The sequence below is a fragment of the Aquila chrysaetos genome, chromosome 5, assembly GCF_900496995.4.
Source record: "Aquila chrysaetos chrysaetos chromosome 5, bAquChr1.4, whole genome shotgun sequence".
NCBI lineage: Eukaryota > Metazoa > Chordata > Aves > Accipitriformes > Accipitridae > Aquila > Aquila chrysaetos.
Window position 1 is genome coordinate 61,809,286 of NC_044008.1, and position 11,654 is coordinate 61,820,939.

General features: G+C 67.5%; 2 protein-coding genes across 3 annotated transcripts; one reads left to right on the top strand and one right to left on the bottom strand.

The window, feature by feature from the left end:
• Positions 1-2,258: 2,258 nt before the first annotated feature.
• LOC115341390 (peptidyl-prolyl cis-trans isomerase FKBP8) lies at positions 2,259-5,460 on the bottom strand. Of its 2 annotated transcripts, XM_030014271.2 has the most exons (10): positions 5,014-5,457; positions 4,766-4,932; positions 4,595-4,683; positions 4,237-4,454; positions 3,989-4,161; positions 3,828-3,905; positions 3,625-3,728; positions 2,911-3,510; positions 2,600-2,709; positions 2,259-2,481 (listed from the first exon to the last, which is right to left on the bottom strand). In XM_030014271.2, the coding sequence occupies exons 1-8, from the start codon at positions 5,426-5,428 to the stop codon at positions 3,474-3,476; spliced, it is 1,281 nt and encodes a 426-aa protein (XP_029870131.1). In that variant the 5' UTR covers positions 5,429-5,457; the 3' UTR covers positions 2,259-2,481; positions 2,600-2,709; positions 2,911-3,473. The 2 variants fall into 2 exon arrangements, with proteins under 2 accessions (XP_029870131.1, XP_029870132.1); XM_030014272.2 differs by lacking the exon at positions 3,828-3,905 and having other exon boundaries at positions 5,014-5,460.
• A 124-nt stretch (positions 5,461-5,584) lies between these two features.
• On the top strand, positions 5,585-10,174 carry ELL3 (elongation factor for RNA polymerase II 3). The gene is given in 11 exon segments (XM_041123477.1): positions 5,585-5,716; positions 5,803-5,844; positions 6,221-6,250; positions 6,253-6,341; positions 6,449-6,569; positions 7,400-7,639; positions 7,717-7,836; positions 9,688-9,852; positions 9,935-9,988; positions 10,066-10,092; positions 10,094-10,174. Coding segments are annotated over 11 exon segments (1,098 nt in total). The 5' UTR covers positions 5,585-5,587.
• The last annotated feature ends 1,480 nt before the right edge of the window (positions 10,175-11,654 follow it).

The window sequence follows — 11,654 nt, forward strand, 5'->3', positions numbered from 1 at the left end:
CCCTCTGCCCCCAGAGGTTGAGGGGTGCCTGGGGCAAGCCAGCCAAGGGACAGCCCCCAGGGTGCATGCACGGCCCCTGCAGCTCATGCAGAAAGCTGGACCAAGACCCGAGAGGAGCCCTGGAGGAGTTGGGTTCGCCCAAACCAGGCTCCTGGCAAGCATGAGAAGTCTGTTGCTGGGAGGCCGGGCAAATCATGGGAGCAGGCAAGGCCCTGGGTGAACCCAACCAGCCTCGTGACCTGAGGCCATCTCTGCTGCAGGCTGCGTGGCCAATCCGGGCACCCCTCGCGCCTATGCATGCCAGCATCCCCCAGGGGTCCCTGAAAGGCCCCTCAGATCTCGCACACGTGTGCCAGGGGCTCATAATGCCACCAGAGCCCCGTGTTGATGCATCTTAGCTTTGGAGAAGGGCCTTCCAGTGAGCCAGGGGCAGGACCAAGTCCTGCCGCGAGGTGACGCAAGGTGCTCCAGAGAGCCTTTTATAACCCTCGTGGATCTTCTGCTCCTTGCGCAGGTGCCAGGTCCCAGGCTAGCAGCTGCTTCGCTCTCTCTTAGCAGGATCCCATTACTGTGTGTAAGGAGAGCTTGGCTCCACTGCTGTGGGGTCTCCCCCATTGGCTTATGTAATTTGGCCCATCCCCACACATCATGCAGCTGAGACAAGCTACCCATGCCTCACACCCCAACAACAGCAGCAAAAGGCTGCAAGCCGGGCCCCAGCACAGCCAGGTCAGCAGCCCTGCTACCTTGCTGTCCCCTCACACCAAGGGCCTCGGCTAAGACGACCAGCACCGCCAGCGCCTGCCTGGCCAAGAGCAAGGGCTCTGCTCTGCTGCAAGAGGTCTTGCAGGCCCAGGGAGATACAAGCTTCTCCTGGTTCGCGGGCCAGGAAATACTGTACCCATCTCCTCATTGGAGCATGGCGATGTCTTATGAGGCAGCTTTTAGGCATGACTACACAGAGTACTGCCAATCTGCACGCTTGCCAATTGGTAACGTGAGCTGAAATTTATTCAACTGGGAGCCAAAATGAGATGTTAAACAAGGAACGGAGGAACGCCAAGGCAAGAGGGAGACCTGGGGCATAATGGCACGACAACAGCCATGTTTCCAGTTCCGCTCACCCCTGCTTTCTGGGTTTCACGGCACTGAAGCTACAATTGTGCTGAGTCCAGCCACTTCAACGAAGGTGAGGCTGGAATGAGGGCAGGGACTAGGTTCCCTCCCATACCTGATCCAATATATTTTTTTTTTTCCCCGTAGACTATCCTAGCTTACCAGCAGGTAAAGCAGCCGCTGTGAATCCGTCCACCAGAAGCTGTCTCATATGCCAAAAGCCGATTCTACAGTTTGAAGGAAGCGGAGCTCCTAGGCAAACCGTTGCTGCAATTCTTTTCCTTGTCTTAATATCAGGACCTGCCCTGAAGTGGTGGATGGAAACAAATCCCTTAGGGTGCTGATGATTAAGGACAGGTTCAGGAGTTGCCCTGCTGCCATCAGTGCTTATCCCAGTTGCCCATCAGCCTCACGTGTGCTAGTGCAGGCAGGCCTCAGCTGCTTGGGTCCTGCTCCAGCTGGCCTGGCAGCCGACTTTTTCTGCTCTCTGGCTAAGCTCACTAGTCAGGAGCACGTGGCGCTGGTGCGTAGAGGCAGAGTCCAGGCACTCAGCAACACCTCTGCAGGCCTGAGCCAACCGCTGCGTGGCGTATTAGCCAGTTACTTAGACTACACTTCTTGGGGGTGGCTGCCTGAAAGCAAGCCTGTGTCCCCCTGCTTGTCCCACCAGCTGCAGGAGCCATCCAGTCCACGCGCAGGCCCAGCCGCCATCACCCCAGACCCGCATTGCCTGCCTGCCGCCAGCCCCAGCGCTCCTTCCCACCCTCACTGCAACCCATCCCTCTCAGCTGTGATCCTTTCCTGGTCTCATCCCTCCAGGCTTCCAGCAATCCCACCCTCCCAGGGCGTTTACCGCCCTCTGCCCCTCTCCCACATGCTCCTGCCCGGGGTCCCACTGGCCGCCCCCCCCCCAGGCAACTACCCCCTGACACCTCCCAGACCAGGCCCCATTTGTTTCCTCACGCGAAGATGCAGCTGCTCCACACCGCAACAGCCGTGCATGGTCCATCCCTCCTCGTCACCAGCACGAAAGCGGCCACGAACGCTCCCTCCCGCCGCGGGGCACGGCGCCGGTGCCCCCTCCCGCTCCCCAGGCAGCCCCAGCCCCCCCCGCCCGGGCGCACGGAGGGAGGAGACGGGCCTTGCAGGGCTCCACAAGCTACTTTAATAGGAGACGGACCCGAGGCAGGCGCAGGGGGCTGCCGGGGTCCCCGGTGGGGCGGCCCGGCCCCGGGGCTGCGCTGGGCATGCCTGCCGGCGGGCGGCCCGGCCCCGGGGCAGTGGCGGCCCGGCGCCGCGGGCTACTTGGCGCCCTCCTTCTTCTCGTCCGCCTTCTTCTGCTTCTGCTGCATGATCTCCGAGTCCCTGCGGGAGAACGCGGCGCCGGGCTGGCAGCGGTACCGGCACCGCCACCGGGAGGGGACCGGGGATCGGGGCTTGGGGGGTGGGGGGTGCGGGTCGGCGGGGCCGGCCCGGCGCTCACCTCTGCTTGCGGGCGGCGGCCGAGAGCCCGTCGTCCCGCCGCTTGCCCTTGCCCGAGTCGCTCTGCTTCTTCAGGTTCTTCTGCCGCGCCAGTTCGCTGGCTGGTTCCGCCTGACGGGGCCGCGGCCTCAGAACGGCCCGGCCCGGGGGACCCCGACCGGCAGCCCGGGCCCCGCGGCCCAGCCCGCGCCCGGCCCCCGCTCTCGGGTCACGGCGCCACGCCGCCCCCCCCCCCCCCCCCACACCCGAGGCCAGCCCCGCAGGGCGGGTCACGGCGCCGCTCCCCCCGGCCCGGCCGCGGCCCGCACTCACGGGTCATGGCGCCGCTCCCTCCCGCCCTCCGCTCCGCCGCCACGTCCCGCACTGACCCCCCCCGCGCCCCGCCCCGCCCCCGCTCTTTAAGGGCGCGGCACGACCAATCGCCGCGCCGAGCCCGCCCCTGCCGCCCTCCTATTGGCGCGCCGCTCCGGCTAGGCCCCGCCTGATTGGCCGCGGGCTACGGCTGCCATTCTGCCGGCGGGGGCGAAAAAGCCGGAAGCTGGGGCGCAGGCGCCAGAGCCGCGCCCACGCGTTGGGGGGCGGGACATGACGGGACCGCCCCCCGCCATGACGCCTGGGGCGTGAGCCGTGCGGGGGGCGGGGCGGCGCGGAGGCGGGACGGGACGGGACGGGAGACAGCGCGGCAGGACGGGGAGGGGCGGGGCAGGGGGCGGGGCGGCCGGTGCGGGGGGCGGGGCGCTGCGGGCGCCTTTCCCGCTCCTCGGTCCGACGCCCGGAGCCGCTGCGGCCCCCGGGCCGGGCCACCGGCGGCCCCGCAGCCTCTTCTCCATCCCCGGGGGGGCGGCGGCTCCTCCGGGCGGGCTCCGCGGCGCCGCTCAGGCCTCTCCTTCCGCCGCGGGCGGTGCTGGGGCTCTGCGGGGAGGGACCGCCGTGAGCGCCATCCGCGCCGGTGGGGCCAGGCGGGACCGCGACCGGCCCCCGACGGCCCCTCCCCGGGCAGCCCGCTCCGCCGGCGCGCCTACGCACCCGGGGCTCGGCGGCGGCGTCGGGTCCTGGCGGGGCTCCTGGGGGTCGGCGCGGGCCGGGGGACTCCGGCGCTTCACCAGCCGCGAGAGCTCGGCGTGGATTACCTGCGGGCGACGAGGCGGCTGCGGCGGCTCCGGCGGGACCCCCGACGGTGCCGGTGTCGCCCCCCCACCCCGAGCCGGGTTCCTGCGGGACCCCCGCACCTTGCTGGCCGGGTCCAGCTCCAGGGCTCTCCTCAGGTCGAGCGCGGCCTCCGCGTCCCGGCCCTGCTGCGCCAGCAGCTGCGGGGAGAGGAGCGGGCGGGAGCGGGCGGGCGGGCTGGGGAGAGGAGCGCGGGGTGGGGGGGCGCGGGCCTCGGACCCACCTGCCCCCGCCGGAGCAGCGCCCGGCCGTTGTCCGGGCTGATGCGCAGTGCCGCCTCGCAGGCCGCCAGCGCCTCGCCCGCCCGCTCCAGCTTCAGCTCGGCGGCCGCGCAGTTGTTGAGGCACTTGACGCGTTGCTCCCGCAGCTCCTCTTCTTCCTGCGGCCCGGGCGGGGCTGCGGGGGGAGCGCGGCCTCAGCGCCCCGACTCAGCCCCCGACCTCCCCCCCCTTCTCCCCCGCCCGGTCTCACCGGCGGCGGGGCCGTCGAGGGCGCGCAGGGCCAGGCGGTAGGAGCGCAGCGCCGCCGCGAAGTCGCCCCGCGCGAAGTGGAAGTTGCCCCGCTCCCTCCGCTGCGAGCCCAGGCGCAGGCGGGTGGCGGGCGGCAGCGGCTGCGGGTCGGGGCCGTCTCGCACCTCCAGCAGCGTCACTTCGAACAGCAGCGGTGCCTCGGGCGGCACGTCGGGCTCCCTGCGGGCACAGCGCCGGCTGCCCCAGCCCCTGCCCGGCCCCCGGCCCTACCTGTCCCTGCCCCCCCCCGCCCCGGCCCCTTGCCCCCCTCCCAAGCCCCCTGCCCGCCCCGGCCCCCCCCCTGCCCCTGTCCGCCCTACCTGCCCGGGCGGCCGTAGCCGTAGGGGAAAGCGGCGAGGAAGAAGGAGACCTCCCCGGGCTGCATGGTGGGGACGCCCAGCTCCAGGGCCTGCGGACGCGGGCACGGAGGGGCTGGCCGGGCGCGGCACCGGGCGGCGCTCAGCCCGCACCGCGCCCCGGCCGGGACTGACCTGCACGACGTCGCCGTGTCCCGGCACGAAGGTGAGCCGCGGGTCCCGCTCCACCAGCCCGCCGTCCTCCAGGGCGCCCAGCACCTTCACGGACACCTCCTGGCCCGGCCGCGGTCGCGGCCCGCCCTGCCCGTCCCGCACCACGCGCTTCCGCAGCAGCCGGTCCTCTGCGGGGCGGGGGCGGCCCTGAGAGCCGTCCCGGGTCGCCCGAGGCCCGGCTCTCCCCGGGGCCGCCCGCGGGCGCTCACCCGTCAGGTCGCTCCAGCCGTCGGCCGCGAAGAGCGGCCCGAAGCCGCCGGGGCCCGGGGCCGCCAGCGCCTCCAGCCGCCGGTAGAAGAGCCGCTCCTCCTCGCGCACCGACGGCACGGCGATGGCGGTGTGGGGCAGGCGGAACCGCACCCGCCTGCCCCCACCGGGGCCCCGCGGCCGCCCGCCGGCCCCCGCCTCCCGCTCCGGGGAGCCGCCGGGCGAGGGTCCCGGCATGCCCGGTCCCGGCCCGCCTCGCCGCCCGCCGCTACCTGCCGGCCTCGGTCCGGGCCGCCCCCGGGGCTCGACGGCGGCGGGCGCCCGCGGCCCCCAGCCCGCACCGGACGCGTCGCCGCCGGCCCGCCGCGCCGCACTGCCCCGCCCGGCCGGGCCGGGCGGGACCGTCGCCGAGCGCATCGCGTCGCGCCGTTACCTAACGCCGGGAAGCCGCTCAGGGGATTAGCCCGGGCCGGCGGCAAAAATAGCCGGGTCAGGCCGAGCCCCGCCACGGGGCTCCCGCCGCCCCCCCCCGCCGCTGCCCCCCGGGCCCGCGCGCCGCGGGCCGCAGTCAGGGCCATGCCGCGGCCGGAGCTGCGCGGGCGGCTCCGGTACCGGGGCTGCGGGCCGGGCCCCTGGCTGAGCCTCCTGCACGTGCGGGTCTCGGCGGCGGCGGCGCGGGCGCTGCGCGGCTGCGGTCGGCGGCAGGTGGGACCGGACCGGGCCGGGGCGGGCGGGGGGAGCCGGGGGAACCGGGCGCAGGCGGGACTCATCGGTGCCCGCTGTTGTTGAAGGGGGCGCCGGGGCCCGCGATCGCCTTCCAGGGCAGCCGGGGGGTGAGTGGGGGACCGGGGAGACCGGGGTACTCCGGGCAGCCGGGGGGTGCGGGGACCGGGAGGGACCAGGGGACCGGGGAGCCGAGGGCGGCCGGGGGGGTGAGTGGGGGGGACCGGGAAACCCAGGGCGGCCACGGCGTGGGGGAACCGGGGGACCGGGGAAACCAGGGAGGCCGGGAGTGAGTGGATCGGGGTAGCGGGGAGATCGGAGGGCCCGGCCGGGTCCCCGCGGGCCGGGCCGTGCCGGTGGCGCCGGTGCTGCCGCCGGTGGGAGCGGGGGGTGGCGGGCCGCCCCGCAGGGTGGATCTGCCGCGCCCCGGGGGAACGGGGAGGCTCGGGGGGGGGCCGCGGCCCTGACGGCCCGTCCCGCCGGCAGTGCCTGACGGTGCCGGCAGGCCCCGGGACCCCCCCCCGCGGCTCTTCGCCTTCTCCCTCTCCCGCTGCAGCCGGGACGAACGAGGGGCCAGCTTCGAGTGCGCGCGGCTGGCCGTGCCCCGGTGAGCCTGCTGAGCCCCGCGGTCCCGGTCGCCGGCCCTCCGGTCCCCTCAGCGCTGCGCCAGCGGCACCACCTCGGGGTCAGCCCCAGCCCTGCTCCCGCTGGCAGAGCCACAGGCACAGACGGGTGGGAGCACTGCCCAGGGGTGCGCTCCCACCAGTCGGGTTCGCTCCCGCTCTTCTCGTCACGGTCCCCGATGGCCCTGGCCAAGCAGCCTGGTGCTTTCGGGGTCTAGAAGTCCCCGACACCTCCCCGAGCTCACGGCATCCCTGAGCTCCCTGGTCCCTGTACGGGCATCCAGAGTGCCGGGCAAGCATCAGCCCTGGAGACAGGTGTCTTTGGAGACAGTCTGGGGATGGATTCCCTCCTTCCTGGCTTGTTCAGGGTGCCCACCTTGCAGGGCCTTCTCTGGACATTGCATGGGGCCGGGGGGCAGCTGGCTTGGCTGGCAGGAGGTGTTGTCTTCTCCCAGGGCTGGTCAGGGCCGCTGGACAGCCTGGGCAGTCAGTATCCAGGAGGAAAGAAATCATAGTCTGTGCCTGGGGAAGCTGCTCCCCCACTGCGCAGGAGCATGTGTCCCTGGCAGAGGAAGGCCTGCAGCAGAGCAGTTGTTGTGAGCCCGATCCAGCCGTACTTGGCTCCAGTTAGTGCGGTGCCATGGGTGGCCCTGGCCTGAATGAAGCGGGTGCTGAGCTCCGCTCCCTGCCAGGGCCTGGGGTTTGCTGGCTTGCGGGGGCCCGGCTTTCCCCCCTGGGATGACCAGTGCTGCCTCTTCCGGGACCAGCTGGCCCTGCAACGCGGCAGCTGCTGCTCACCGTGGCCAGGGCAGCAGCTCCGCACGTCTGGGGGGTCTCAGGCTGCACCAGTGAGCAGGAGGCAGCAGCAGCACCGGGAGAGCTGTAGTGTCCCTGTCCCGTCAGTGGGTGGGGGGGGCAGCCATGGCAGGCTGGGGCGCAGAGGCTCAGGGGTCTGTGTGCCAGGACTGATGGGGTGAGGAAAGCAGAACCTGGTGTGATTCTCCTCGGGGGCTGACCCCATTCTGTTCCAATGTGTCCGCAGGCAAATGGTGTCAACGGCTCCCAAGGCCAGCGTGACGGGCCTGCCAGGGAAGGGCTCTGTCGCCATGTCCCCGAGAGCAGAAACCACAGACCTGCAACAGCCAGCCCCAGGGCGTCTCTTCAAAGCCTGGTTCAGCCCCGGGCCCTGCGGCCTTTTCGCAAGCACGAGCTCCTGCGGCGGCTGGAGGGGATGCCGGCGGGCAGGCGCAGTGGGGCACGGCTGCTGGCAGCACTGGAGGAGGTGAGGGTGCCGGCTGCGGTGCCCTGCTCGAGTGTGAGAGCACTGCAACATGCCCACCTGGCTGCGCTCCCCCCCAGGTCGCCGAGCTGGAGCCGGCTGCCTGCTGCTGCTACCCCCTGAAGGGGGCCCTTGTGCCAGAGAACTGGCCAGGGAACACGGTGCAGGAGCGGCAGCAGGCTGCCCTGCTGCAGCGCAGGTAGAGCGGGAGCCCTGGGACAAGCAGCAGTGAGAGCAGCAGGGTCTGGGGGTGCTTGGTTGCTGCTGGGGTCTGGCCATGGGCACAATGCATTTACTCCCACGTACTCAGCACCCTTCGGGCAAGACTGGACCCAGCCCTCTGCTGCCCAGGCACTTGGCATTTGGAGACACTTTCCCCAGTCTTGGTCTCTGGTCTCTACTGTCTGTCATGCCCCAGGAGCCAGGATCGCAGACCCTCGGCCCCATCCTTCCTGGTGCCTCTGCAGCAGCCGCCAGAACCCAGCTCCCCTCAGGCCACCAGCAGAAACCTTCTGGGGGTGGTAGGTGCTCATGAGCTCCAGCAGCAGAAAGCCCCCAGGGGGGTGTGGGTGGGGAGACCCCAGTTCAGTGTACCTGCTTCCCAAAGGCATTGGGCTTCTTCCTCCCTGCGCCTCCTTTCCAGCAAAGCCCCCCTTGCCCCCCAGCCCAAACACTCCGAGCTCTGGACTCTGCCCCTGCCTTGTGCCCTGGCCAACCGGAGGCATGGTGCAGCAGTGGGGGGGGGCTGGCCCTGCTGTGACACCCCCCCCCACCCCTTACAGCCCAAAGGACAGGGCACGCTCGAGCACTGACATGAAGTGAGGGATGCAGCAGCAGCCCTGGGCTGTGTGGGCTGAAGCTGGCAGGGGACCCTCCAGCGCCGGGTCCCAGCACAGGGGCCCAGGACAGGCCTGTGGCAGAGCAAGTTTGTCTTTCAGAAACGCCTGGCACTGCTAGATTTCTCAGATCTGAGAGCCAGCAAGAGGTCTTGGGCCCTGGCGTCCGGCCCTGGCTCATGAGAGTGGCACCGGAGCTGCCCACAGATGCTCAGCGCGGGCCACCCAGCAGCACGGGGCCAGCAGCAAGCTGGGCTTCTGCCCCCCAGCAGCCATGCTGGGGAGCTGGAGAGCCCCAAGAGCGAGGAGGAGGCAGGCGATGACTGGGAGGAAAGTGCCCCAAGCCCAGAGCAGCACCCCTCTGCCCCCAGAGGTGAGGGGTGCCTGGGGCAAGCAGCCAGGGACAGCCCCAGGGTGTCACGGCCCTGCCAGCTCATGCAGAAGCTGGACCAGACCCGAGGGAGCCCTGGGAGGAGGTGGGGTCGCCCAAACCAGGACTCCTGGCAAGCAGAGAGGCTTTGGCTGGGAGGCCAGGGCAAATATGGGGACAGTGCAAGCCTGGGTGAACCACCCAGCCTCGTGACCTGAGGCCATCTCTGCTGCAGCTGCGTGGCCAAGCAGGGCACCCCTCGCGCCTTGCATGCCAGCATCCCCCAGGGGTCCCTGAAAGGCCCCTCAGATCTCGCCGGTGGCCAGGGGCTCTAATGTCCACCAGAGCCGTGTGACTGCAGTCTTAGCTTTGGAGAAGGGGCCTTCCAGTGAGCCCAGGGGCAGGACAAGTCCTGGCCGAGGTGAAGCAGAGGTGCTCCAGAGAGCTTTATAACCCTCGTGATCTTCTGCTCCTTGCCAGGTGCCAGGTCCCAGGCTAGCAGCTCCTCCTTAGCAGGGATCCCAGATTACTGTGGTAATGAGAGCTTGGCTCTCACTGCTGTGGGGCTCCCCATTGGCTTAGTGTAATTTGGCCCAGCCCCACAGCATCAGGCAGGCTGAGACAAGCTACCTGCCTCACCTCCAACAACAGCAGCAAAAGGGCTGCAAGCCGGGCCCAGGCACAGCCAGGTCCGCAGCCCTGCCTACTTGCTGTCCCTCACACCAAAGGGCCTCGGCAAGACGACAGCACCGCCAGCCCCCTGCCCTGCCAAGAGCAAGGGCTTCTGCTCTGCTGCAGAAGGTCTTGCAGGCCCAGGGAGAACAAGCTTCTCCTGGTCGCGGCAGGAAATACTGTACCATCTCCTCAGTGGAGCAGTTGCAGAAGCTTATGAGGCAGCTTTTAGTGCAGACTACACAGAGTACTGCAATCTGCACGCTTGCATTGGTAACGTGAGCTGGAAATTTATTCAACTGGGAGCCAAAATGAAGATGTTGAAACAAGGAACGGAGGGAACGCAAGGCAAGAGGGAGACCTGGGGCATAATGGCACGACAACAGCCATGTTCCAGTTCTGCTCACCCAGCTTGCTTCTGGGTTTCAGGCACTTGAAGCTACAATTGTGCGTGAGTCCAGCCACTTCAAGAAGGTGAGGCCTGGATGCAGGCAGGGACTAGGTTCCCTCCCATAGCTGATCCATATATATTTTTTTTTTCCCCCCTCTAGACTTATCCTAGCTACCAGCAGGAGAAGCCAGCGCTGTGAATACCTCCACCAGAAGCTGTCTCATATCAATAGCCTGATTCTACAGTTTGAAGGAAGCGGGAGCTCCTAGCAAACCGTTGCTGCTGCAATTCTTTTCCTTGCTTATTCAGGACCTGTCCCTGAAGTGGTGGAGGAAACAAATCCCTGAGGGTGGCATGAGATTAAGGACAGGGTTCAGGAGTGCCCTGCTGCCAATCAGTGCTTATCCCAGTGCCCCACAGCCCACGTGTGGCTAGTGCACAGGCCAGCTGCTGGCTGCTCCAGCTGCCTGCAGCCAGCTTGTTTTCTGCTCCCTGCAGGAGAGCAGGAGGCCTTGGCTGCAGAGGAGAGGCAGAGCCAGGCACTCAGCAACACCTCTGCTAAGGCCTGAGCCAACCCTCGTGGATGCGTTACTTAAACCTTTGGGGGGGTGGCTGCTCTGAAAGCATAGGCCTGTGTCAATCATGTTTGCTGAGTTAACCTATGAATCCTTCCTCAGATGTCTGCTTCTCCTCAACTGAAGCCTCATTAGCTTCAATTTTAATTGCAGCACACAGTAAGGGGTACCTGGACAGTCACCAGCACACCCCAGCAAATGCCCTTGCTCAGGTCCTTGTCCCCTCTTGCCAGAAGCTTCAACCAAGCCTGTGCTTACTTCACCCCCACCTGGTTCGGGCACTAGCACCAACACTTACCAAGACAGGGCTCTGGGCCAAAACATGCTGAAGAACTTTACTGTGCTTAGGGCCCATCTTGCCCACAGTTCTGAAGTCACAGACTAGGGAGCAAAGCGAGGATCAGAAAGCTTCCCCTGGCTCTGCCTTGCCTGGACACAGGGCAGTACTCATTAAGGACGGAGTGCTCCAGTTTGGTTTTACAGAAGGTACTCATCAGCAGTCAGAAGCAGGCCCTGTTGTATTCCCCTGTTCCTTGTGCTAGCATCTCAAGTCTGCAGCCAGGGTGCAGGGGTCCTGCCAGCCTGAGGCGCCAGGACCACCCAATGTCACACATATGCTTCCCCCTGCAAGGTGTCTTGATGTCTATTCTGGGACATGGAGCACCTGCTAGCCAGCAGCAGAGTGCAAAAGGGTAAGATGCAGTTTAAGATACTACTAATGTAGCTGGGAAGAAGAATTCTTGTACTGCATAGCTGCTGTAGACACAGAACCATGTGCTAAGCACTGTATGATCTACTGTACCTGGAGAATTCCAGCAGCAATAAATAATTGGTACAACCAGCCTTTGGAGTTGTGGGGGAGGAATCCACAGAGAAAGCAAGCACTGGCTCTTACCATGGCAACTGCTGCAACACAGCAGTGCCTTACCAAGTCTGCTGATCCTCACTTCAATGCACATGCAGCCCCAAAAAATTCAGATAGCTGGGGCAACAGCCCGTGGTGTGTTCACCCCACCAATCTCGCTCCTGCATTTCCCAGTCAGCGCATTCTGGGCCAAAGGAAGTTAGGACTGCCTGTACCCCAGGATGGTTGGGTGCCCACACCATCTGACTGCAGCACAGGATTCATATTCCTCTCTCTCCTGAAGAGAAAGCCACAGCTACCAGCCTCCTT

Excerpts from the sequence above, each read along its gene's own strand:
- LOC115341390 (XM_030014271.2), bottom strand. The coding sequence starts at position 5,428 with ATGCGCTCGGCGACGGTCCCGCCCGGCCCGGCCGGGCGGGGCAGTGCG. Across the intron at positions 4,455-4,594 it reads GGCTACGGCCGCCCGGGCAG|GGAGCCCGACGTGCCGCCCG; the intron begins GTAGGGCGGACA and ends CTGTGCCCGCAG. Across the intron at positions 3,906-3,988 it reads CGCTGCTCCGGCGGGGGCAG|CTGCTGGCGCAGCAGGGCCG; the intron begins GTGGGTCCGAGG and ends CTCTCCCCGCAG.